General features: G+C 49.0%; 1 protein-coding gene across 9 annotated transcripts in view; it reads left to right on the top strand.

The window, feature by feature from the left end:
- The window catches only part of PER1 (period circadian regulator 1), a 52116-nt gene that overhangs the window by 17470 nt on the left and 7318 nt on the right, over positions 1–27328 (top strand). For 2 of the 9 annotated variants that reach the window (XM_033924425.1, XM_033924429.1), the window contains exons 2-18: positions 9353–9702; positions 11577–11675; positions 11867–12021; positions 14548–14669; positions 14790–14991; positions 15244–15295; positions 18097–18227; positions 18356–18434; positions 18940–19046; positions 20025–20178; positions 20445–20553; positions 20689–20820; positions 21305–21407; positions 21574–21724; positions 22122–22249; positions 23497–23682; positions 27063–27314. In XM_033924425.1, coding sequence (XP_033780316.1) covers positions 9431–9702; positions 11577–11675; positions 11867–12021; positions 14548–14669; positions 14790–14991; positions 15244–15295; positions 18097–18227; positions 18356–18434; positions 18940–19046; positions 20025–20178; positions 20445–20553; positions 20689–20820; positions 21305–21407; positions 21574–21724; positions 22122–22249; positions 23497–23682; positions 27063–27314 — 2434 coding nt within the window. In that variant the 5' untranslated portion in view covers positions 9353–9430. Of the gene's footprint in view, positions 1–650; positions 907–5092; positions 5205–6399; positions 6743–9198; positions 9218–9352; positions 9703–11576; positions 11676–11866; positions 12022–14547; positions 14670–14789; positions 14992–15243; positions 15296–18096; positions 18228–18355; positions 18435–18939; positions 19047–20024; positions 20179–20444; positions 20554–20688; positions 20821–21304; positions 21408–21573; positions 21725–22121; positions 22250–23496; positions 23683–27062; positions 27315–27328 lie in introns of those variants that run through there. The other 7 variants (XM_033924427.1, XM_033924433.1, XM_033924424.1 and 4 more) reach the window with 7 other exon arrangements.

Below are 27328 nucleotides of genomic sequence, written 5' to 3'. Positions count from 1 at the left end.
GATGGGCAGAGTTATAATTTTTCTGGTGTCTCAATTCAGGATTAGCAGAGGGAATATTGGGGCAAGAGTGAGGGGTGTAGGTGGAGCCCTAGATGTGTCAGTCTTAAAATAGCAGAGCGTGCTGGGGGGGGGGGGGCAGGATTGGGGTGCATTGGCAGAGCTGTGTGTGTGTTTGGGGGGGGGGTTGATGTCCTCAGTTTTAGGAAATTGCTCTTCTTATGAGACAGATTGTCCTAATCTTGTGTATGTGTACATCTGGGACTTGTTAACGTTTTTGTGGCCAGTTCAGAGACAGACTATGAACAAACAGGGAGCTGAGCCAAAGTACAGTACGATCTGTTCCTGTCCTACTGCTCTGTGGAAGTCCCGGGCATGGCCTATTTGGAAGCCGTCCCAGGACAGTGTAGCTCCTCCCCCTTTAAAATTCCTGGCTAAATCTGTAGCAGGCTCCGCCTCGGCCACATAGCAGTGTTTCTGTGTGTGTGGAGGCTTGGCGCCAAAGAAGCTCCCGCCCCACCATGCGTTTCTAGGAACAGGTTGCCAGGGAGAGAAGTGCCAAAGGCTGTGCATGTTTGCAAACTTGGATAGTGGCGGAAGACAGAGTCATATTTTTGGCACAAATGTGCTGACTTTTGTTGTTCTTGAAAAGGAAAGAACAGTTTGCTCTTGTACTGTGGAATCAGTCGTGTTAGAACTGGGCCAGGGGAACCAAAGAAACAACTCATGCCTCTCTCTCCTTTCCTCTTCCCCTTTGCCCACCTTCAGTCTGCAAAGTTGTCCTGGCAGGGTGCAACACAGACCGGCCTCTGCGGTCTGCTTTCTCACTGCAGCATCCCTGCATGGGTAATGCACAGACCTGGATTCAGAAGGGGACGCCTGAATGGTGTGGATCAAGGAGGTGACACGGTAATAGAGGTTTGGGGGCTGATGTGTGTGTGAGTGGGGGGGGGAGTGGCTATATTGTAGGCCTGGTATGGAAGCAGTGGCAAAAGGATTCTGAGTCACTGAAACAGTGGCAGGAGGGAGTCTTTCCATTCTCTGTCTTTTGTGTTACTATTTCGATTTCTCTGTAAATGCACAATGCTTCACGCCTACACTGGGGGCTTGGGGAGCACTAGCCATATAAAAACAATATTCTTACTATACCCCTAGCCCCATGAGTAATACCACTGCTTACTTAGGGCTGTGAGTTTCACACAGTCGCTTCCTCCCCCCTCAACTCTCCTGCAGCCCCAGTCATTGCTCCATGGATGGCAAGGGGAGCTAGGAGGGATGCTTGGCTACCTTTAGAATCAAAAATAGTATACAGGAAGCTAGCCTTTTATGGAAAACTAGTCTTTAAGCCCGTTACATTAACGGGTGCTAGAATAGATGTGTCTGTCTGCTTCTTTATCTCTCTCTCCTTGGCCGCTATCTGTATCCTTCTGTCCCCCCCCCCCCCCCGAGCAAAGCTGTCTGCCCCCAGGACACACCTCCCCCCCAAAGCAGCCACCTTTCCCTCTCCCTAACTGTCTCCATGGCCCTCTTCTGTCTCCCCCCCCCCGTGCAAAGCTGTCTGTCCCCAGCACACCTCCCCCCAAAGCAGCCCCCTTTCCCTCTCCCTATCTCTCCATGGCCCCTTCTGTCTCCCCCCAGCACACCCCTCCCCCCAAAGCAGCCCCCTTTCCCTCTCCCTAACTCTCCATGGCCCCGTCTGTCTCCCCCCAGCACACCCCTCCCCCCCAAAGCAGCCCCCTTTCCCCCTGGCTCCCGGTATTGATTCCCTTCTTACCCTCCCAACATCCAGGCGTCTTCTGGCCTGCTCCTCTTCACCAAAGCAGCCTGCGATCATGGTGGACGGCTTTAGCGAACCTCGCAGGCTGCTCTCTAACTCGGTAGCACGTTCCCTCTGACGCGATCCCATGCGTCAGAGGGAGCGTGCTACTGAACCTGGAGAGCGGCCTGCGAAGTTCTTTAAAGCCGGCCACGATCGCAGGCTGCTCTGAAGAGGAGGATCAGCGGCAGCGGTGGCGAGTGAGGGCGGGAGGTGACACGGCGACTCCTTCTGCAGGTGGAGAGCGGCTTGCGAGGTTTGCTACAGCGGCTGGCGAACCTCAGCAGGCCGCTTTGAAGAGGAGCGGGAGGGCGGAATCGCTGGTGTCTTTGGCACAGGCGCCCTGAGGACTGGCACAGAAGCACACCTCAGGGCGCCAGCGCTCACGAATTTTTAAGAACGCATGCGCCTCTAGCATTTTATTATTATTGATTAGTAAGACACCATGATGAGGGCTGCAAAAAGATAGGTTAAGGAGTAACAGTCAGATTTTCAGGATATCCACAATGAATATGCATGAGTAATATCACCTTTGATACCAAAGAGTCCGCGCAGATCCCTCTCGTAGGCATTGTGGATATCCTGAAAACCCGACTGGCTAGGTTAAGAAGCATTGATCTAGTCTTTTCATTCCCGATTTGAAGACCACGCACAGCTTTGCCCCGTCTCGCATCCCTGCATTTTCCGTTATTTTTATACTTAATGTAAAGTTGTGCAGTGGATTTTGTCGTTTGGATACGAAGACTACAAGAACGAGAGGGCATTCGGAAAAATGAAGAGGGGACAGATTCAGAACCGATGCTAGGAAGTTCTTCTTCGCCCAAAGGTTGGTGGACACCTGGAAATGCGCTTCCGGAGGGTGGTGATAGGACAGAGTATGGTTTGGGGGTTCAAGAAGGGATTGGATGATTTCCTGAAGGAAAAGGGGATAGAAGGGTATAGATAGAGGATTACTATACAGGTCCTGGACCTGATGGGCCGCCGCGTGAGCGGATTGCTGGGCATGATGGACCTCTGGTCTGACCCAGCAGAGGCACTGCTTATGTTCTTATGACTGCACAAAATAGAGAAGGCAGAAGAAATAGGCTTTTGATCTGTAAGGCTTTTTTTGGTGGGTAAGAGGTATATTTTGCAACATTGGATATCAGAAGACCCATCTCATCATTGGGAAAGGCGGAATAAACTCTATTTCCTTCTTTTGTGGGAAGCCCATTCGAAGTCCAAAACGTGGGATGGGACACAGTCATTCTGTATTTCACACTGGCGCTCTGCAAATCATTATTTCTGGCTTTTGTTTTCTGATTAATTATCACAGTCCGCGCTGCATCTCCTGATCTGTTTAGCTAAAGTGCCTCTTCATAAAGGTGACTAATAAATTCCAATAACTAACGTGAATGTGACTGGCCGTGGTTTGAGAGGTGAGGAGGAAGAGAGACTTCAGAGCATGGGGGGGGGGCCTGTGCACCTCGGTGTCCTCTGATACCAGTGAAAGAGATGGACGCAGGTCAGAGCAGACAGACCAACTGTCCTTTGAGACTTCCTTTCAGTTCATAGAAACATAGAAATAGACGGCAGATAAGGACCACGGCCCATCTAGTCTGCCCACCCCAATGACCCTCCCCTACCTTTCTCTGTGAATAGATCCCACGAGTCTATCCCATTTGGCCTTAAAATCAGGCACGCTGCTGGCCTCTATCACCTGTCGTAGAAGACTATTCCAGCGATCAACCACCCTTTCAGTGAAAAAGAATTTCCTGGTGTCCCCGTGCAGTTTCCCGCCCCTGATTTTCCACGGATGCCCCCTTGTTGCCGTGGGACCCTTGAAAAAGAAGATATCTTCTTCCACCTCGATGCGGCCCGTGAGATATTTGACTGTCTCGATCATGTCACCCCTCTCTCTGCGTTCCTCGAGTGAGTACAGCTGCAACTTATCCAGCCGTTCCTCGTACGGGAGATCCTTGAGTCCCGAGACCATCCGGGTGGCCATTCTCTGGACCGACTCCAGTCTCGGCACATCCTTACGATAATGCGGCCTCCAGAATTGCACACAGCATTCCAGGTTGGGGCCTCACCATGGATCTATACAATGGCATAATGACTTCAGGCTTACGGCCGACGAAAAGTTCTTTCGATTGGTGCTTGTAAGCTGTGATGCCACGGCTGTTATCTCAAATGCCGCATGGACTCATATGTGGATGGTGATCTGTGGCCACTGCCGGGGAGGGGTGTGCATGGTGGCTTCCTACCAGGTCAGCAATTGCCAAATGGGCACTGCAGTACCTTATATAAGTAACACACAGAAGATGTGTCCTGCCTTGTAGAGTGGCAGCTCGGTCTGCCAGCGAGATCAAGTGGTGTTTTGGAGGTTCCCGTGTGAAGAAGCCATCTCTGAGGACAAAGATAAGCGACGTAACAACATACGGGAAGCTGAATGTGATTCTGGGCTTGTTTTTCTTTTTCCCTCCCCCCCCCCCCCCAATTCAAACTTCTTTTCATTGGCACTGAATGGGGAAATAGGTCTTTTTGCCTCCCTGTGACGATGGTGGCGACAAATTCGAGAGTAGAATTCACAGTTGTCTGGGATAAGGAGATCCTTAGGTGTGAGGACATAGAAGGAAAGGTGTACATGGGGTCTCTAACATTGCACAGAGAAGGAAACTGCTCAGGCCGGATGGACTTTATGGCCCATATCTGTCTTCAGAATCTGTGTCTTTGTGTAATAAGGTGGAAAAAGTATGTGACTTGTGTTTGCTGTAATCCTCTTCTGTTTCAGACAGTGTACTCTGCACCCACTCAGGCACGCTGCGTTTCTTTTAGGAGCACTTGGGATGAGAGTACCCATGTTCCTGTCTCTGATTCACAGACTCTTCCTCTCTGTTACTGTACGTCCTGATCCCTGGCTCTTCCGTGTATTGCACCCGCACTCTCATTGGCACTCTTGCACATGCTGTTGGGCGTACCTGAGTAGCTGCTGGGGTTTGCTCTGCATCTGAACATCCTGTCCAGCACACCTTGTTCTCTCTACGGAAGGCTATAGGCTCAGGGACTGAGAAAGGGGGTGGCGCTACCCTTCTCTCCGCCTCCTTGCTTGTTGTCCTCCCTGCCCTCGGCAATTATTACAGTAAGTACACAGGGAAAACAGGGGCAGGAGGGAACTGGCACATTTTGGCCTGCCAGTAGTGCCGGCATTCTCTGCGTGCCTCGAGAACGGGAGGGGAGGGGGGGGGGGGGAGGAGACTGTTATTTCATTGGCTGGGTGAAAAGTGATGTCACCAGCTTCTGGGCTTCTACGCTGCGGCACACACCTTCAGAGTCATTCCTGAGGTTGTACCGCACACAAGGCAGTAGGAGAGAGAAGAGCGTATGTAAGAGATTTTGTGCATATATTTGGGTATGTATGGATTTATCTTTATGTATCTGGGTGCACGGGTGTCCATGCATTTATTTATCCAAATAATACTGTCTCTTTAATATCCCTACCAATCCTGCACTACATGTTTCTATTTCTATAAAAATGTTTGCATTTATGCACGCCTGTGTTGGTCAGTATGTATTTCTTCTCCGAAGTCTTTGTACTGCTTTTCAAAGTTGGTAAACCCATGCATGTTCTTTTGGTGCAAGTAGAAGGTGCTGGGAAAAGTCCACCTGCGCACTTGGAAGTGATATTTTTTTTTTTTTTTTTCTGCCCACCTCCCTGATCATGAGAAAACCCCTTGGGAGGGACGGGTGATTTTTTTCAGACCGTTGGTTGGCACCGGTCAAGCGCTTTCACCTCCAGCAGTCTCTATAGGAGTTGCACTCGGAGGTCTCCGTTTACCTCATTGTCTATATTTGTACAACTTGATGTCTCCAGCCATGCATTTTCAGTTCCACTGCAAGAAAATGGTGATAATTTAGGATTAAAATGGCAAGGAAATGTTGATAAATTTGGATTGAATGTTGCTTTTACAGTTCTTGCAGCTGAAGGTCTTGTCTGATGACGTCTTGTCTGACTGGATAGTGCTTTGTTTGCGTGCCGATTTTTATTTTCCAGTGGGTTTCTTTGTAATGTCCATAGCTGATCAATACTCGTGTGTGTATAACTGACTTTCATATAATTATCAGATATGTTTGTTTCTATATGATGGGAGTCCTCTTATGTCTGAGAATTATATAGCATTTTTTTTTCTTTAGCCTATATATTGCATTGTATTATTAAGGGTTGGGGTACTGACTCAACTGAAATGAACATGTGTATATATTGCACACATGTGGTATGACATAATGCCTACCACCCCTAATAGCGCTTCTCCAGTCCTGTCCTTGCACGACTGTTGTGCAGAATCTGTTCTTTCATTGGCTTGCTCGTTCAGCCAATAGGAGCATACAAAAGGGTTGGGGGCACATGCAGCACTGGGCTCCACGTGCAGATAACTGTAACAGCAATGACATCAGAGGCGGGCAGCCCATTGGTGGCAGCTTGCCCATTATGCAATGCCCACTGTGTTTCCAGGGCAGGCTCACATGTTAGGAGGCGGGAGGGGTGGAGAGAGCTGAGAGCTCTGCGGGGCTCAGGGACTGTCAGTCCTTGCCTAGATTGTGAGGCAGCTGGAGCGGAGAGAAGCCACTCCGTGCCTTGGATCTGACAACTGCAGGAGTAGAGAGATATCGGTCCTTGCTTTGAACCTCGGGGCTAAAGGAGCAGAGAGACGTCATTCCTTGCTTTTGACTCTCCAGACTTGCAAGAGGAGAGACGTCAGTCTTTGGCTTTGATTTTCAGGACTGCGGGAGCAGAGAAATGTCTTGGATCTGAGAACCTACAGAAGGCATCAGTCCTTGCTTTGAATCTCGGGACTGTGGGAGCAGAGACGTCAGTCTTTACTTTAAATCTCCAGGAGAACGGGAGGCTTCGGTCTTTGCTTTGAATCTTGGGGCTGCTGGAGCTGAAAGGTATTATATTACATTAGTGATTTCTATTCCGCTTGTGCCTTGCGGTTCTAAGCGGATTACAAATTAGTAGTCTGGATATTTCCAGGAGCGTTTACAATACAAAGAAGCATGTATATAGCAGGTTACAATTGATAGTCTGGACATTTCCAAGAGAATTACAAAACAAAGAGTAAGTATATAATAGAAACATAGAAAGTTGACGGCAGATAAGGGCTATAGCCCATCAAGTCTGCCCACACCATTAATAGGTTACTGTGATGAATAATAATACATTCGGGATACAGTAGTGAGTTATACAGTGTTGAAGGAAGCAGTTTTCTGGTTACAGACGGTGATTTCTTGTATAGGTTTCTGACTATGTAGTGGGGAAAAGGTTTGAAGAATTGACTTGGTGTTGCTGTGGTGGTGGTATTCATGAGAGTATATTCTAGTGCTATAGTGAGGCTAGAATGATGGGAAGTGTTTTGAGGGCTGCAAGAACAGCGAGACGTCGGTCCTCGCGCTCGGTCTCAGCGGAACGGGTTTTTTTTGCTTTGAACCTGAGGAGCAGACTTCACCTTGGCTCTCAGGGCCGTGGAAGCGGCGAAACCCTCGTCCGTGCATGTATCCGACACGGAGAGACTTTGTTTTTTGCGAGATTTAGATATACAGGCCCGTGAAGTACGCTAATAACAGGTAGGGAGATGCAAGTGGGTTTTCTAATCCTCTTTCTTTCATGTGTACCTCCAGGCTGAGTGTTGCTTCAGGTGAAGGTTTATATAGAGATTGTACATGGTTTTATCTGATGCGTAGTATTAGCCCTGAGTGCTCCAGTGATGGCTGTATGATACTGGGGTTTATAAATCAACACACATCTTTCTTGGTGGTCTCTCCGGCCATTGTGGTGTTTCAGTTTGCACTGTCACCAGTTTCTGAGAGGCTGGCGTAGACATAGAGTCCTGTGCGCACATGTTCTGTGTTAGTTTGTACAGTGGCACAGAGGAGTTCCTGCACGTGGAGCAGAGTACACCGTGTCATCTTTGCCTGGGATTGGGTCAGAAGGGCACATCTGTGGGCGGAGGTACTTGTTCATTGGTGTTTCCAGTGCCCGTGACTTTGGGACATACTGTTCCTGTTCCCGAGTGTTTTTTAGAAGCGCTAGGAGCTAAACTGCCACTCCCCTCCTTTCTGGCTCTGCCCCCTCTCTCCAGGTTCTGCCTTCTCTCCCTTGGAGTCCGCCCCCCCTCTCAGACTCTGCCTCTTTCGCTCATATGTTCAAGTTTCCATTCCTTTACTGTCGCTGGAGTCTTTTCCTGGTCTCTTGAATGGTGTGAAAAGGAGGGGGGGGGGGGAACCAGTGCCACTGTCCCACAAAATCATGGTGCGCCTTAGTGAGCTGCTTCATCTCCCCATGGGGCTATGAGCTCTTGGCAACGGTGTAGCCATGCATGGGCAATAGTACCCCCCCTTAAAACTAGGAGTTAGACCCACCCAAGCTGATAACAGGAGAATGGAGCATGAACATCAACACTGCCCAGTGCCCCCCCCCCTCCCATTAACCTCGGGCCCCACCAAAGAAAATTGGTTCTGGCTATGCCACTGGTTCTCGGGCAGGTGTACCTGGCATATTTCTTCAGAGCTGCCCACCCTTCTCTAAATAGCCATTGAATTAGTTATTCCCCTGCTCTCTCTTTCAATTTCCCCTTTTCTTGTTACCTTCTGTCTCCGTCTGTGGAAGCAGGAGAAACTTGTCTGAGCAGGTTCTCAGGGAATGAAAGGAGACAAGAGCTAGAGGTGTTAAGGAGACCCTTTTTTGTCCAGTAATCTGCTCTGATAGAGGGAGGGGGCTGTCCCGAGACCTGTTTCTCAACATCCCATGGATTTGATGCAAATCTTTAGGCTGATGGAGGCAGGGATTGATCGCTAGCCTCAGAGGGGCTGGGTAAGGCGGACGAGCGGGTGTCCTGTGGGAGCAGAAAGGGTCGGAAGGTCTCCTTTGAAGCATAAATGATAGCATGTGTGGTTCAGACTGTGTGTTTTCTCTCTGGGAGCCTTATATATGTGTATATCACAGTCCTTGTGTGTTTGGGTGTTCATACATTATCTTGCAGCCTCCGTAGGGGTGTTCTTATCGTCACACCGTTCAAGAGACCAGGAAAAGACTCCAGCAATAGTAAAGGAATGGAAACTTAAACATATGAGCAAAAGAGGCAGAGTCTGAGAAGGGGCGTGATGGAGGGGGGGGGGGCGGACTCCAAGGGAGAGAAGGCAGAGCCTGGAGAGAGGGGGCAGAGCCGGAAAGGAAGGGAGTCTTGCAGGATCACGCCCTGTACCGGAGATGTGCCGGCCCCACTTCAGCTTCTCTTAAGATTCCAGAAGGAGATTTGGGACCCTGTAGGGCTCAGTGCAGTCCATGTGATCGACACATTGAGAAAACAATTACTCTCCCAGGTGGAGGCCTGATCTAGCAGCTTCCTTGCTCAGGAAATACAACAGGTAGAGAGGGGAAAATTTGTAACTCACTGCGTGTGCCAATTCTCTGTGTGTTTTAGGCTTTAAGCACAGATGTGTATTGCACTGTATATCTGCTTGTGTGCACCTTGTTGAATTTCCCTGTTTCACCCCCTTCAGGTGTTGTCCAGAACTGCTTTTCTCACCTATTTCTGTAACCCGGAGGATGCCATAGTTTGGCACACAGAGCCTTAAATTATGAGCAACGGAAACTCTGATTCGGGACCGAGCCATAGCGAGGGCGAGGCCGAGGCCGGCAGCAAGAGCAGTGGGACCGGCGTGGGGAGGAGAGGGCGCACCCCCCGGGATGATGCGGTGGAGGCGGAGCATCGGAACCAGTCCAATGATGACATGGACGCCAATGGCAGTGGGACTGAGTCGCGCGGACGAGACTCCCGCAGCTCCCACAGCAGCACCAGTGGCAACGGGAAGGACTCTGCCCTTCTGGAGACCACTGAGAGCAGCAAGAGGTAAAGACGGGTGGGGGAAGAGGAGAGGGACTTGGGGGCCTGTGTAGGAAGGGAGGGGATAGGGTTGAAGGGCCCAAAACCTTGCACAGCTAGTCAGGGGTAAAATCGCCAAGGGGCAAAGGTTGAGGGGCCTGGAGTTCTGTGTGGGAGGGAAAGGGACACAAATATTGAAAGAATTGTTGAAGAGCCTGGGGCCATGTGGGTGAGTGGCAGACAGTGCGGCCGCTGACAATCCCGCCCAGGGGTAATACGCACTGCTGCTTCTTCTGATTTCAGGCCTTCAGATTTGCGCTCTGAGGGGGTTGGGGGGGAACCCCCCACTACACCTGGTGTTCCCGTTGGGGGTGTGTGTGAGGAGGGGGGGGCAACCCCCCACCTCACTAAACTGAAGACTCCTGTTCTCCTTTCTTCGGGACTTTTCAGTGTAGTGGGGGGGGTTAACCCCAACCCCCCCCCAACAGGAGCGTTAGGACTTTAAGTGTACTGGGGGTTCCCCCCCCCCCCAACACCCCCTTCAGAGTGCAAACCTGAAGGCCTGAAACTGGCAGAAGCAACGGCGCACGTTAGTCCTGCACGCAAATGTCGCCGCGGGTTTGTCAGCAAGCCGATGTCCGGCGCGCTTTAGTCATGGTACCGGCTTGTGTCCGCGGAGGGGGAAATTTTGAGAAAAGGAGAAGTTTTTCTCCCCAAGCTGGCCACTTCATCCACTACTTTTCCTGGCCTGTATTTTTCCCTGCACCCTTTTTTTCTGATAAATGTGGCCGTGAACACTCTCACTGCCTCCGTGTATCGTTCAGGCAGGGTTTGTGATGTTTCTGTGACATCTCAGTGAAAGTGAGTCACTCGGACGTGACAGACGCGATGTTGCGATAGATACCGTTGCAGTTGTCACGGCCTTCAGAAGCTTGGTAGACGTGATGTGTGCTTGCAGGGAGGGGTGGGGGGGGAGCATTGTCTTAGCAAAGACTCCCTAGGATGCGGGATGAGGTGGTCTTAGAGCAGTGGTCTCAAACTCGCGGCCCGGGGGCCACATGCAGCCCTCCAGGTCCTATTTTGAGGCCCTCTGTATGTTTATCGTAAAATAAAACCGTTTCTTGATCATCTGTCTCTTTAGCTATAAATGACAATATTATTATTAAGACTTAGCCAAAAGGAAAGATTTATAAACTATAAAGAGTTTTATCTCATGCAAAAATGTCATTTCTTTAATAAGACATTAACTATTTTTTCTGCGGCCCTTCAAGTACCTACAAATCCAAAATGTGGCCCTGCAAAGGGTTTGAGTTGGAGACCACTGGCTTAAATGTAACCATGACATCCTGTTTGCCTTTGAGATTGTGATGTCATAATGCCTCATTCCACCAATAAGAGCCAGCCTCATCAGTGATGTCACAATGGCTTGATTGTCCTGTTCTCCCCTCTGCCCTCCAACCCAGCCAGCAGATTAACTGTTCCCCTTAACTCAGTGGTCTCAAACTCACGGCCCGCCAGGTCCTATTTTGAGGCCCTCAGTCTGTTTATCATAATCACAAAAGTAAAATAAAACCGTTTCTTGATCCTATGTCTTGTTAGCTATAAATGACAATATTATTATTATTAAGACTTAGCCAAAAGGAAAGATTTATAAACTATAAAGAGTTTTACCTCATGCACAATTGTCATTTCTTTAATAAGACATTAACTATTTTTCCTGAGGCCCTCCAAGTACCTACAAATCCAAAATGTGGCCCTGCAAAGGGTTTGAGTTGGAGACCACTGTCTTAGAGTAATTCGATGTTCTCGCATACTGCAGACACTGGGCAGGCTCTGGCTTGGGTTGTGAAGACTTGTTTTCTTGAGTCTCTGGTTTTAATCTTGTATCTTTGTCTCTACAGCACAAACTCTCACAGCCCGTCACCCCCCAGCAGCTCCATTGCATACAGTCTCCTGAGTACAAGCTCTGAACATGATAACCCTTCCACCAGTGGCTGCAGGCAAGTGTCACCTGGTCTCACAGGGAGTTCCTACATTGTCTCTCTTGGAGACTCCCATCAGCTGAGATTTTTGACGCCTTCTGGCTGTCTCGCTTTCCATGTCTGTCCCGTGTTTTCTGTGCAATCTATCTGTCCTTCTTCAGACACATGCCTCTCCTGTGCCGACACGCTCTCTTTTCTCCCCACTGCAGCAGTGAGCAGTCGGCTCGGGAGAAGACTCAGAAGGAGCTGATGAAGGCTCTGAAAGAGCTGAAAATCCGACTTCCGACAGAAAAACGTAACAAAGTGAAGTCTGGCACTCTGGCCACGCTGCAATATGCCCTGTCCTGTGTCAAGCAGGTGCGAGGTGAGTCAGCCTGTGTAGAGCATTTGTGCACCTAGGCTAATGGTGTCAGAAGTGGGATTTTAACAGCTCAGTCAATAAAATTACTAATACAGCAGTCAATCTAATATATACGCCTAGAGAAATAAATTACCTGCAGACAAAGTTTTTTTAAACAGAAAGTCTTTAGATCATGGCAAAATGATATACTGTACATTCAGCTGAGTTGTTTGTTTGTTTGTTTTTTAATAAGTGGGAGGCTATTGCAGATATAACCAAATGTAGCTTTTAACAAATGCTAGACAGCTTCCCTCTTCTCTCCCCCCCTAACCCCTCCTCTCCCTCAGTCTGCTCTCTGGACCTAAGTATCCACTGTACCACTACCTCCCACTGTCTCCTGTTGCAGCTTGGAGAGAGTGGCTTCAGGATGTGAGTGGCTTAAATGTGGGGAGCCTTGTTAGTGAGGTAGTCAGTCTGTGCAGTGGCTTTGTTTTTCTTCTGTGCTAAAGAAAATTAACCAGGGCAAGGGGAGGGGAGACGAGAAGGTATTGGACTGGGGGGGGGGGAGGAGGCGGGAAGAGTGTAGCTGGGGGAATGGGGCGAGGAGGAGTGTGTTTGGAAGAAGACACTGTCGAACGGGTGTGGGGAGTTAGCGGAGAGCATGGGCTGCTTAGAAAGGCTGGCGCTTAATGTTTTTTGGTTTTTAGTGTCCTCTCAACAAGCTAGCTAGCTCCGCTTTCTGTGCTTTCCCGAGGCTTCCCTAGCAGTGTGCCATATGCACATTTCTGTAACAGCTGGGAGAGATCAGGCACAAGTTTAACTGCCTGCAGTAGACTGATTGATTTTCTCTGGAGAGCATCACTAGGGTGAAGAGAGAGGCTTAAAAGTGGTGAAAGCAGAGAGGAAGTTGGCAGTCTTCCACCTGTGTTCGGAAGGCTTTCCAGTATCCAGTGTGAGGCCTGCTTGCACAGTTTGAGGCCATGGTCTGTTTCTAGTGCCATGGTCTGAGGTGTTCTCTTAGAATGTGAGCTTTGCCTGAGCTCGGGATTCCAGGTCCTTTCTTATAGGGTCAAGTCGATCTCGTGCTGTGACTGAGACTTGTTCTGATGGTGTCAGGCCTACCTGGTCCTATGGTCCAAAGGTCTGCTGTCATGCTTTCCTGTGTCCTTAGGCCTGTCCTTGCTCTTGTCCCGCTGTGAAACTCCTTTGGCCCACATTCGCCTACCCCAGGAGTAGGCGATTCCAGTCCTCGAGAGCCGGAGCTAGGTCAGGTTTTCAGGATATCCACAATGAATATGTACAAGATGGATTTGCATGCACTGCCTCCTTCAGATGCAAATCTATCTCATGCATATTTATTGCGGCTCTCGAAGACCGGAATTGCCTACCCCTGTCCTTACCCCATTGTAATACAGGATAGTAAAGAGGGTAGCGGAAAGAACTGTAAAAAGGAATGGCTTTGTTGATTTTATTTGGCTTCTCTCACTTTGATGCGTGTGCCTGGCAGCAGTGTTCCCATGGTAACCAGAGGCACTTGTATGCCATGCGTTGTACACAGAGTGATTGTGTAGAAACCCCACAACCAGGATACTGTGTCTTTCTTCCTCCCCCATCCTCGCCTCTTTCCTGTATCCTGGTTATCTGCTGCCCCAACACCTACCTCCTTAGCCTTTTCACAAATCAATAGTACAAGTCCGCATTTGGGTTTAGGTCTGTAGGTGCATGAAATGACACAAGATGGAGGCAGGGCTGCTAAGAAACAGCACCTTCATGGGACAAGACAAAAAATTTTAAGTCATTGAGGTATTTGAATTGTAGCCCCTTTCTCCACCAAAAGAATAAATATGCAAAGGATAGTCGAGCTCAGTGCTATGCAGAGAACATGAGTTTGATTCCCAGGTGAGGTCTTCACCTTTCTGGGCCACCTGGGGCTAGGGATACTTTAGGGCAGGAGTGCATCAGCTCATTCCTCTATCTCTAATGAAAATTCCTTACAGTCCGTGCAAGACCAGTCTGCACGAGTGGAACCTGGTGGAAGGCTCAGTCCAGACTGGTCTAGCAGGACTCAAGGAAAGGAAATTAACAAGCAAGTCCAAATTTCCCCATGCATCCATTGTATGCATATCTCTTATCTAATTCATGCGGCAATGACATCTAGTGGCCAGATGAAGGGCCCACAGCTGCAGATTTCTTGGAGGGAATATAAAACGGGGGGAATGAAGGCATCCCACAATGCTACAAAACCAAAAAAGCATGAAAGCATGCTAAGGGCAGATAGTTCTGGTAGCTGCAGGCACACCCACACCATGGAAAGAGCAAAATGGAGCAACTGTTCTGGAAGGCCTGCCTGAGTTGAATCAAGTCTAGAAGGCCTCCGATCCTTCTTCCTACACAAACACTGAAGCCAGCTGCTGCAGGTTAAGGATTCCCTTGAGGTGTAAGGAAGAGATTGTTCTGCTGGTTGTAGAGGTGGGGGGGGGAGAAAAAGGGTTATATGATGTTGGACCTGGATGCTTCTGTTTCTGAAGCCTGTGGTTTCTCTTCTTCTAGCTAACCAAGACTATTACCAACAGTGGACCATTGATGACACACAACCCTGCAGCTTGGACATGTCCAGTTACACCATTGACGAGCTGGAGAACATTACCTCCGAGTACAACCTCAAAAACCCCGTGAGCTGTTTTGCTTTTGCCCTTTGTGACAGCCACTCACAGAAAAGCTGCCAGTCGAGCAAGCAAACCCGCCGCTGGATTTTTCTATCGCTAATGACGTTTTCCTCTTCCTTTCTCTAGGATACATTCTCCCTGGCTGTTTCCTTCATCACGGGAAAGATTGTGTACATCTCGGACCAAGCCGCCTTCATCCTGCGCTGTAAACATGATGTTTTCAAGGGGGCCTCCTTTGCCGAGTTCCTGGCACCCCAGGATGTGAGCGTCTTCTACAGCTCCACAGCACCCTTCCACCTGCCATCCTGGAGTGCTTGTACCTCTGCAGGTGAGAATCCATTGCCATAAACCCTTAAGTTGCTATTTTCCCGTGGCATGCAGGCCGAGATTGTGCATTAGTTTTAGCTTCTGCTGGATATACAAATCGAGATGCACGGACTGTGAACTATGATCTGCAGACCACAGGCAGGACAGCAAAAAAGCTGAGGGGGGGGGGGATAAGTGTAATGTTGGTGTGTTCATACCTGCTCGTTTATGGAGAAAAGAGAGACTGACGTGAACATCTTCCCTTTCTCTTTAGATGCAGCACTCCTGGATTATACACAGGAAAAATCCATCTTCTGCAGGATCAGGTGAGTGCTCTTGGCACGGAATGGGTGGGGAAGGGGTGTCAGTGCTGGGTGAGGGGAGGGTGAAGAAGGGGAAAAAGTGTGGCAAAGCAAAAACAAAGAGTGCACACTCCCCAAAAAAAAAAAGAAAAATACGCTGTTATGTTTTTTTTGCCAAGACTACCCCAGACCAACAATCTTTATCATTGTGAGCATTTCACCATTACTTAAGGGGAAATAGTCTCTTGACAGAACACGCTGTGATAGATTTGTTTATGAAAAACGTAGGTATAAATTTTGATTTTTGTTAATCATCGATGCAGGCATATGCCTTGGGCTTTACATGATCACGTATTTTGTATTTTTACTCCATTGGTTTTTATTAATTTTATTTTATTTTTAGAAAATAGTTCAAACAAATTTTGTTTTTCTATATTTTGGGAGCATGCTCTGTGTTTTTTGCACATGTGTTGCACTGTTTTCTAAGAGAGGAAGTGTAGAACAGGAGAGGGAAGGGTTCCATGCTGTGTTTTTTACATGTTTTCTCTTTCTCATACTTTGGCACTGCTGGGCACGATGGACCTCAGGTCTGACCCAGCGGAGGCATTGCTTATGTACCTTGGCTGAGGGTTTTCCTCCTTGCCCCCCCCCCCCCACCCATCCTGCACTCTTTGTACACCACAATAATCTTCTAGGAAGAGTTAACCCATGCCACGTGGAGAATAGAAACATAGAAACATAGAAAAAAGCGGCAGAAAAGGGCTATAGCCCACCAAGTCTGCCCATTCCAAGTATCCTCCCCCCCCTGAATTTACTCCCTTAAAGATCCCACGTGAGTATCCCATTTTTTCTTAAAATCCGTCACGCTGCTGGCCGTTATCACCTGGAGTGGGAGTCTGTTCCAATGATCCACCACTCTTTCGGTGAAGAAGTACTTCCTGGAGTCGCCATGAAACTTCCCTCCCCTGATTTTCAGCGGATGCCCTCTGGTGGTTGAGGGTCCCATGAGCCAGAAGATATCATCTTCTGACTCGATGCGTCCCGTGATGTACTTATACGTTTCAATCATATCTCCCCGTTCTCTTCTTTCCTCAAGTGAGTACAGCCGCAATTTCTTTAGTCTTTCTTCATACGTGAGATCCTTGAGCCCCATGACCATCCTGGTGGCGTTCGCTGAACCGACTCGATCCTCAGCACGTCCTTTCGGTAGTGTGGTCTCCAAAACTGAACACAGTATCCTGGGTGGGTAGAATAGCCCTGTGTAGGTTTAAATTTTCCGCTGTTTAATATACAGTGGTGAAAAGTGCTTGGTAATTAGAGAGAGTGTGTATGTGTGTGTGAGAGAGAGCATGCACCTTTTCAACTTCATAACTTTCTCTGTCATGTCTGCACTATACTAAAAAAAAAATAAAAAAAAGTTCTAAGCCTCCCTTGCGTCCCAAAGACCAAAAATAACTAAAAGGAAAAAAAAAAAATCAGTTTTCTTCTCTCTGGCTTAGAATGTCTGCAGCAGAAATCCTGCATGGTTCCCTCTCTCACCAGGGTGGGTCTGAGCCACAGGTTCTCGATACGCAGGACCTATGGCACTTGCGAGGGGGTAGGTGGGGGATCTCTCAAACCCTGCCTTGAGCTGCCCTGCAGTACTTTGTGGCACTGAGCAGAGGAGGTGGAGCTGTGGGACTAAGGAAGGTTCTGGTGTAGCAGAAAGAAAGGATAGGGAGGAGAGGTGAGATTGTCTCTGTCTTGCTAGCTTTGGGGGGGGGGGTGGATAATTACAAAGATTCAGTGTCTTCCAGAGGTTATATCTCTTCAGAGGATTCCCAGCTGTGGAATGCACTCGGCATCTCTGCTCTGTCACTCCTCATTAGCAAGGCATTACGTTTAGGAAGGAGGGGTCAGTATAGAGTCCCTTACTGCTGTCTCTTCTTATTCTCCTGTATATATGTGTCTCTTTCTCTGAATTTGGACTTGAGAGAATGGGCTGAAACAACCTAGTCTGTTGTCAGATGGATGTAAAAAGGCCTGAATGTATCTCGGATACCTGGTGCCATATTCACACTGCGAGTGACACAGATACCACAAACATTTTCTTACACTGCCGATAAAAGCGTGTTGAAAATGACCTGTCTGACATTGCCAGGAGTGTGCCATGCCTTGCTCCGCGTTCACCGGCATCGCACCTTATTAAACCATCCTGTGCCTTCCTTGACAACAGGCCCTGCTCCTTGAGCTATGCTATCACCACTGGTGTGATTCATGTTTGGATAGATTTGTAAGTTTAGAGGGCAGCTATGGAGCAAGGCACAGGGAGGGATCTGTGAGTGGAGAGATTGTGCTTGAGAGGTTGGGGGAGGAAAGAAATGTAATGACACAGCATGGAGATTAGAAAGTTGAATTTGTACCTCTTGACACAGTAGGGCATGCTAAGGTGGCAGAGGGCTCTCTTCCACACCGTATTTATTTCTGTGCGGTGCCAATATTTTGGGTCATTGGAAATATGCTGGAGACTGTTGGTGTTGGAAAGGCTCATCACCAACCCCAGTAGAGGGGAGGGTGGGTGGCCACAGAAATGTTGTGGATGGTTGATATGATGTATTCCAGGGTTACTCCTCCATTCCATTTCTCGGGGACGGGCTGTGTTTTTTTATGCTAAGCACAACCTCGACCCCCGATCAGAGCAGCGGTCGGCAGGGGTAGGGAGGGAGGTAGAGGGCAACCCCAGGCACCCCTGACCTTGAGCATTTGAGCTCTTCCGCTGCCCCCCCCCCTTGCCACGTCCCGGTCTCCTGTGGCCTCTGGTCTTATTGCAGGTGTCTGTTTTACAGCGGGGGCCGAGAGCTGCATTACTACCCTTTCCGACTGACTCCATATCTGATGAAGGTACGAAACTCGGACAATGCTGAAGGACAACCCTGCTGCCTGCTCATTGCCGAGAAGGTCCACTCGGGCTATGAAGGTGAGGAGGGGGCCTGGGAAGGGGTTGTAAGCATTAATTTCTACTGTGGTTAGAAGACGGATTTTTTTCCTTTGCCTGGCTTTGAGAAGATAGGAACGCTTACGCCTTGTTCTGCTTGCTCTCCACAGCTCCCAGGATCCCTCCGGACAAGCGAATCTTTACCACCCGGCACACACCAGGCTGTGTGTTCCAGGAGGTGGATGAAAGGTGAGTTATGTGGTAGTTTTGAGCTTATATCTTGTTAGCTCTTCTCATGATAAACTCTGTCCTCTCCTTCCCTGGATCAGGCATATCAGCAATTGTAAAGCTATATGCCAGGGGTGTCCAACCTTTTGGCTTCCCTTGGCCACATTGGCCGAAAAAAATGTTTCTGGGGCCGCACAAACACTGCAGCAAGACAGAGGAGGGAGCCGGCAAGATGGTAAACACCCGGGGGCAGCAGAGGAAAACACTGCATCGCCCTCGACTGGGGCCACACAAAATATTTCATGGGGCCGCAGGTTGGACACCCCTGCAATGCCCTTCTAGGCTCGGACTTGTCAGAACAGGGACGATCAGGATATTGTTTAGACATGTCTATGTGGTAATCGCAGGGAAACAAGATTTTATGTATGTGATATGGAAACCACATATTTGTATGTGGTATATAAATGTTTTAAATAAATTTTAAAAAAGAGGTTTCTCACTCCTTGCCAATTCTCTTGTGTTACAGGGCTGTCCCTCTCCTTGGCTATCTACCCCAAGATCTCATTGGGATGCCTGTGCTTCTGTCTGTACACCCTGAGGACCGTCAACTGATGCTGGCTATTCATAAAAAGAGTAAGTTGCAAACTGTTTTTACCTGTTCAGAAAGGAAGAGTATGAAATTTAAGTGCACAGTTGCAGTGATCGGAGTTCTTCAGTGGCTGTGATTATAGCTGCTTCAGCTCTTAGAAAAGGTGCAGTGAGAGCCGAGGGACTGTGGCTTCATATAGCTCAGAGGTCTCAAACTTGTGGCCCACCAGGTACTATTTGGAGGCCCTCGGTATCTTTATCATAATTGCAAAAGTAAAATAAAACAGTTTCTTGATCATATGTTTCTTTAGCTATAAATGACAATATTATTATTAAGACTTAGCCAAAAGGAAAGATTTATACATTATAAAGAGTTTAACCTCATGCAAAATTGTCATTTCTTTAATAAGACATTAACTATTTTTTTTCTGAGGCCCTCCAAGTACCTACAAAACCAAAATGTGGCCCTGCAAAGGGTTTGAGTTGGAGACCACTGGCTTAACTGTAACCATGACATCCTGTTTGCCTTTGGGAAGCAGAGCTGAGATTGTGATGTCATATTGCCTCATTCCACCAATAAGAGCCAGCCTCATCAGTGATGTCACAATGGCTTGATTGTCCTGTTCTCCCCTCTGCCCTCCAACCCAGCCATCAGATTAACTGTTCCCCTTAACTCAGTGGTCTCAAACTCACGGCCCCGCCAGGTCCTATTTTGAGGCTCTCGGTATCTTTATCATAATCGCAAAAGTAAAATAAAACAGTTTCTTGATCATATGTCTCTTTAGCTATAAATGACAATATTATTATTAAGACTTAGCCAAAAGGAAAGATTTATAAACAATAAAGAGTTTTACCTCATGCAAAAATGTCATTTCTTTAATAAGACATTAACTATTTTTCTACAAATCCAAAAATGTAGCCCTGCAAAGGGTTTGAGTTTGAGACCACTGATCTAGCTTGGCTTTTTCTGAGCTGCTTGTCTCTCTGGCCTCACTTTCCTTCTTCCACCTTCTCTCTTTGCAGTCCTGCAGTGTGCTGGGCAGCCATTCGACCATTCCCCAATTCGTTTTTGCGCACGCAATGGAGAATATGTGACGATCGACACCAGCTGGTCCAGCTTTGTCAACCCCTGGAGCCGCAAGGTGGCCTTTATCTTGGGTCGACACAAAGTTCGCACGTGAGTATCATCTCGTTTCGGTGGGCGAAGATTATATGCCAGCCAGAGGGGAATGGCAGGCAGCAAAGGGTTTGGGAGGGGTGCTCCTGATTTCCCAGTGTAAGGAGCTCCCTCTAGTGGAGAGAGATGTCCCGTACTGGATCTGTTGGAGCCATTTTCTCAATTCCTGGCAGAACTGTGCTCTGAGGAGAGGAAGTCTGGCAGGAGTGAGATCTCTTCGTGTCCCTCAGAATACGCGAGTTGAAGTTTTATTTTGTCTTTTTCAGCGGACCTTTGAACGAAGATATCTTCACAGCCCCTAAAGGGGTAGAGATGAAACCTCTGGACCTTGACATCCAGGAACTCTCTGAGCAGATTCACAAGATCCTCATGCAGGTAAGTGGTCCGCATGTGCACTTATGTGTGCTTCCTGTGGGATGAGACTTTGACACGCATCTTTTATTCACACGTGTGTATATCTCTCTTATCTCACACTCCTGATTTATCTCCCTCTTTTCTGTCCCCGTTCAGCCGGTGCACAACTCCACGCCGACAGGCAAGGGTAATGGGGGAAGCCATACCTCCCAAGAGCAGTTTCTCAGCATTGCATCGTCCAGCGACAGCAATGGGATGGTCATGGAGAAAGTGCAGGCCCCCAGACCGGTGAGTGATTTAGGCAAGGGAGAGGCATAGAGACCTTAGACTAATGAGTTGGCCCAGACAAAGAGAGGGGGGGGGGTCTGGGTCATAGACATGAGCAAGGTTGAGGTGCAGGGACCTCTTTATGAAGCATGGCTCCTGAGATAAGCTGGGGTACCTGTGGGGATTTGGGCAGGGGACTGTTACTGCATGAAAGTGCTTTTGTTGGAGTATGGAGGACCTAACATGGTATATGAAGACTACTTCAAGTGGGAAGTCTGGCGAGGTGGGTGGGGGGCCCTGCCTGGACACATGAAGACTTCAGTCTTGCAGGTAGATTTCTCTGTAAGGGGTGGGGGATCTAATATGCTTGCAGGGAAGTCAGTGTGGGTCCTGCTACACTGTGGGAAGATTTCCTTGGAATGTGCATGGAGTTCAGATACCATAGAGGAAACCCCTGTGCAGTGTGCATGAATAGTGAAGCAACTTCCTTTTTTGCTCTTGCCAGATGACCTTCCAGCAGATCTGCAAGGACATTCACATGGTGAAGAACCAGGGCCAACAGATATTCATCGGTTCCAGGGCAAAACCACCGAGGCAGCGTGCAACAGGTAGGTGTCGGGGAGCTACCCCTGCACTGCTAAAGTCCAGCACCCCATCCAAAGTCTCCGGTTCAGGCTGACCCTTTATTGCCTTTTACCCTCCGTCACGCACACCAGATGGCAGCTGATAATTATGGAGTGTGTTCTTAATGCGCTCTAACCTTCTCCATCCTAGCACTGACATCCCTAAGGAGAGTCGGCCATCAGCAAGCAGAGGGCGAGAATGAGCCTAGCATGGGAAAGGCAGCGACTCCTGAGGAGCCTCACAGGAAAGATCTGACCAATGTTTCCTATCAGCAAATTAATTGTCTGGACAGCATTATCCGGTGAGTGATCCTGTGACTGTGTTTGGTGGGGAGGGGGGGTTGAGGAGCCTAAAGTTCTCTTCCTCTTTCCACTCCCCCCTGTGGTTCCCCCTATCCTTCAGCTCCCCCCAGCAGCTGACATTTCTCCTTCCCTCCTTTAGATTTTTTTTTAATCACCTCTTCTACCTTCCTCCCCTCTCATGTCAGTTTCAAGTAATATATGTAACCTCCCCCCCTTCCACATTTAATTATCATGTGGTGGAAATTTTTTTTTTTTTTTTTACTTTTGCTTTTAAATATTTTTATTGACTGTAAACCCTAGATAAATTTTGATGGCCGGTATATCAAAGAAATAATAGACTAGGAAACTTGGATTTCTCATTTGTGAGACTGATGTATTGCTTCCAATCTTGTGTAGGTACCTGGAGAGTTGTAATATTCCAAGCACGGTGAAGCGGAAATGTGCATCCTCCTCTTACACTGCCTCCTCCACCAGCGACGACGATAAGCAGAAGGCAGCGGCAGACATGTATGCTGCCAAGAAAGGTGAGGGCCATAAATCCCACCCGGCAGCACCAGCTGCTCACAGAAATGATTTCATAGCCAGTAGGGTGCAATCTGAGGGTCCCTTTCACTGAAAGATAGGAAGATTGGGGTGTAATAACATGGCTCTGCTCCTCGGAAATTCTAAAGACCAGGACGAGCTTTTTACTCCTTCTGTAAAACAGTAGCCACGTGGGGGGTGGTTGGGAGAGGAAGGGTAGAAATAGAGAACCAAAAAGGAACAGAAACCCCACGTAAAGCCAAACGACAGAAGAACAAATGGGGAGTGGGACAGACAATCTTTATTTGTATCAATAAATTCACAATGGTAATACACATAAATTCACTCCAAAGTGCACATAAAAATGTCCAAATGTATTAAAGTCCTGGTATAAACTGATGTGACCCGACACGGTCCGTGTTTCGGCTTCCGAATGGAGGCCTGCCTCAGGGGTGTAGTATATGAAGTCTGCCCACTAGGTGTCACTCCAGCGCTGGGAAACTACTTAAAACTGGACGCGTCTGCACAGGCTACGGCGCGAATTCCAGTCAGGATACAGGACTCTAGAAAAGCTTGCAGAATGCACAAAATCGGGAAACGGTGAGGTCGACGTGGTCTATCCCACACCCCGCTTGTTCTTCTGTTGGGAGAGGAAGGGGTACCAGCGTCACCCGCCTCCTGCTCCTTCGGCGGGGCCACGTCTATTTTAGAGAACTCGGTAAGGTGTGCATCTTTGATGCCCCCTTGGGCATAGGGGTAGATGCAGGGCTTGGACACGCCGTGTTGAGCGTGGCAGGCTGTGCGAGTCGTTAGGACTATTTAGCGCTGTGCGATTAATTACATGTTCAGAGAGCTGTGTTTTGTTATTCACAAGAGCATCCTGGTAGTGTTCGCTTAAAAGTCTTGGACAAAACATTCACAGTGGCTACGAGGGGGGAGGAAGTGGGAACCAGGAAGAATGTCACCCCGGCCAAGCCCATCGCTGGGTTCCTTCGACCACCCCATGCGTGTCGTGGGGAAAGAAACAGAGGCTGCCCCTGTTGCTTTTCATATTTTTTTTTTTCTTATTTGACTGTCATTTAACGAATGTTCTGTTCTTTGTGGAGAAGTTAAAGGGATCTGGTCTATGTCATTTCATGGTCTCTATAAGTGGTATCAAATATCTGTCTCTGGCGGGAGATGGTGTCGACAACCTCCGTTGACCTGCTGGCTGTTCTTCACTAAAATCAATCTTCATCTCTTTAAACAGATGTCATAGAGGAAGCCCTGAAAAGCTCACACCAGATAAAAGAACCACAGCCACCAGCAGTGGTGGGGGCCCAAATGACACCCATGGCTCTTCCCAGTAAAGCAGAGAGTGTGGTGTCTGTCACTAGTCAGTGTAGCTTCAGCAGTACCATTGTCCACGTGGGAGACAAGAAGCCTCCAGAATCAGGTATTTTAGCGTCTGTTTACGTTATAGACGGTGGAGGTGAAGATAGGGTTACCATATTTAAGGACGGGAAAACCTGGACGCAGGGCCCTGCCCTGTTCCAGACCCACCCCCCCAAAAAGCCTTGTCTCTCTTTTGACGACCTCCAGGCCGCGTCCGGAGGGCCTTCAGCGTGCTTGTTGAAGGCCCTTTAGACGCGGCTGGTACTCGGGGCTTTCAAAAACCTGGACAAACTGCCAGGTTTGGAACGTACCGTCTGGGAGCCCTGACAGTTCTCTAAAAAGAGGCCATGTCAGGGTTTTCCCAGACAGCTGGTAACACTAGGTGAAGAGAGCTCTCTTTATGTTCAGGGGAGGGAGCAGCTCTGTTGCAACTCCCTGACAGCCTCTTGGACAGAAAAAATTGTCCTCAGTACTCAGAGAGTTGAAAGAGAGCCTTCTCTTAATGGCACGGGGGCAAAATCTTCCCCGTGGGAACTCATTTTCCCTTCCCATCCCGGCGAGTTCTTTTCCCGTCCCTGCCCCATTCCTGCAAGCTCCGTCCTCATCTGCACAAGCCTCAAACACTTTAAAATCATAAGTGCCCGAGGCTGGTGCGGTCAAGACTGAGCTTACAGGAATGGGACAGCAACAAAACTCACGGGGAAAAATTTGTCCCCCTGTCATTCTCTAATGGTGGTGATGGCAGCAGCATGTGGTGGCGGCAGCATGGTGGTGGTGGTGGCAGCAGCATGTGATGGCGGCAGCATGGTGGTGGTGGTGGCGGTGGCGGTGGCAGCATGTGATGCCCCTGCAGGGCCCCCCCCCTCAGAGTTCACCCATTTGTAGCCTGGTGTGTGATCTGCTTGATCTTAAAGAAATCTCTCCAAGGACCCCAGCAGGCAGTGGCTAAGACACACTGGAATCAGCCAGCGGAACTTGGGTGTAGGCCAGTGTCTCGCAAACTTTTCCAAGCCGCAGCCCACTAAACTCGGGGCCGCGGCTGGAGGGTCTCCGCACGTGCCCAGACGTTGACACATTGACGTGTGTGTGATGTCATCATGTAGAAGCCCTCCAGACGAGGCCCTGATCTTGTTAACCCCTAAAATGACTACACCGGTGGGGAAGGCCGGAGAGCGGGAAAGACGCTGGCGAGGAGGAGAGGCGCCAGTGCCGGCTGACTTGCCTACGCTTTGTGCCTCTCGCGGCAAACAATCTGCGATAACACTGGTGTGGGCTAAAGCAATGGGTGGTTTGGCTGTAGGATGAGGGTTTGCAGAATAGGTTGAAGGGGTGAGATACAGGGTAGAGGCTGAGCAGGTTAAATAGTTTGAAGTGAGATGCACTGCTGGGGTGATGGTGGGAAGAGATGGGAGGGGATGAGAAGTGAAGCTTGGGGGTGGGGTGGGGGTTGAAGAGTGAGGAGTAGAAGATTGGGATGAGGCATAGGGCAGAGGAATGAGACTGGTTGGCTCAGGAATTAGGCCACAGCCAGAGCTGATTCATAGGCATAATATTTCAAGATCCCCCTCCCCCCCACCAAAGAAAAACCAGATGACGCTAGGAAACTGCTTTGGATTATGAAACATATGCATAAAGCCTATATATTTTCATTATACAGTGGTACCTTGGATTACGAGCATAATCCGTTCCAGGTGCATGCTCGTAATCCAAAATGCTCGTATATCAAAGCAAGTTTCCCCATAGGAAGTAAGGGAAACTTGCTTTGATATGTTCTCACCCCCCCCCCCCCGAGGCCAGCAGCGCTGCTCCCCCCCCCCATGAGAACCGGCACCCTCCCCCCTGCGATCCGGCACCCCCCCCCCCGCCACCACCGGCACCCCCCGCCGCGACCTTAGATCCCCCAACCCACCCGAACCCTCTTCTTACTTCCAGTGTAGCCTCTGCATCGGCATCGGCACCGGCACCAGCATGTCCTGTGCGTTGGTTCCGGTGCCCGAAAATCTGTTTCCTGTGCCGGGCCTTCTACTTCTAACCCTCTGTTGTAGTTCCTTCCTATTTCTCCTACTGTAAACCGCGTCGAGCTCTACGAACGTGGAGATGATGCGGTATACAAACCTAAGGATTAGATTAGATTAGATTATATCTTATTTTAGCTTTCATTGGACTCTTTTACATTTCACTTATATAAATTTTGATATTGTTGCCCTTTGATAACTGTCCTTAGGAAGGAGGTGTTGACCTCTGAAAGCTAGTCACTACTACTAAATAGACAGAGTCTGCTCAAAAGAGCTTAGAGTCTTAATTTGGACAGACGGGACGTAAAGGATTTGGGGAGTTTCTTGCAGAGAGAATGACAGGATGGAGATAGGTGCCTTATGGCATAGAGCCTGACGTAATGGCTCAGGCAGTCTGTTCCAGGCATACGGCGCGGCAGCAAGATGAAAGGGACAGAGTCTGGAGTTGGCAGTGGAGGAGAAGGGTACTGAGAGGAGGGACTTGCCCAGTGAACGGAGTTCGTGGCAGGGAGAGCATAGGGGGAGATAAGTGAGGGGAGATATTGAGGAGCTGCAGAGTGAATGCACTTGTAAGTCAATAAGAGGAATATTCAGAAATGAGTGGGGAGCCAATGAAGTGACTTGAGCAATATGGCGGCTTTCACAGAATATTATTAACTAGTATTTTAGCCCGTTACATTAACGGGTGCTAGAAGTCTGGCCGGCTCCCTTAATCCCTTGCCCGCCCCCCTCCTTCCCTTCCCGCGGTCCCGACAAACCTGCCGACTCTAGCAGCGTCTGCGGCACTCTGAACACGCTGCTTCGTGGACTTCTACTGTCCTGATTTACTCTGGCACATCTCTGATGACATCATCAGAGATGCGGCAGAGCAAATCAGGGCAGTAGAAGACCCCGAAGCAGCGTGTGTAGAGTGCTGCAGACAGGTTCGGAGTTTGGACCGCGGGTAGGGAAGGGGGGGGGGGGGCGGTCAGACGTCGGGAATGGGAGACCTAAAAAAACTTACTGTTTTTTGGGGTTTTTTTGCCGCGAGAGAGCAGGGAGTCCAGCGCTGGCGGTCAGTGTAGTTAGGTGCTGGAAGGCTGGGGACCCGCGTATGCGCACTCCTGCCGCCACAGACCTACACCTCACGGATCAGGGAAAACGGAACACGCAGGTAGGAGTGCGCATGCACGGCTAGGGTTTTCTTATATTTATTGTTAATCCATTAAAAAAAAGCATCACCTTGTTTCCCTTTTTTTATTCTTGTTGCTTGTGTGTTATTTTTTATTTATTAACCTTTTATCTCCTGGAAACTTTTTTTTTTTTTTTAACAGAAATTGTCCCATGGAGATAGAATAAGCTTGCTTTGCTGCTGCTTTTCTAGGGTCTTGTCGGTCTCTGAGCTCCCCATCCCTCACACCTGTCATGCTTCGTATTCTCTCCGCAGATATTGTGATGATGGAAGAGATGCCCAGCGCCCCTGCGCCCGCTGCGCCCAGTGTGATGCAGGACAAGGATCAAGACAGGGATCAATACCGCAAAGTTGGCCTCACCAAGGAAGTGCTGTCCATCCATACCCAGAAAGAGGAACAGGCCTTCCTCACCCGATTTGGAGATCTCAGCCAAGTGCGCATCTTTGACCCCCCCTCGTTGTTTTACCGGCAGGAACCGCACTACACAGGGCAGCACATGGGTAGAGGTGAGTGCACTACA

The sequence above is a fragment of the Geotrypetes seraphini genome, chromosome 16, assembly GCF_902459505.1.
Source record: "Geotrypetes seraphini chromosome 16, aGeoSer1.1, whole genome shotgun sequence".
Taxonomy (NCBI): Eukaryota; Metazoa; Chordata; class Amphibia; order Gymnophiona; family Dermophiidae; genus Geotrypetes; species Geotrypetes seraphini.
Note: the sequence above shows the minus strand (reverse complement) of the source record. Positions and strands in the feature narration are given on the sequence as shown.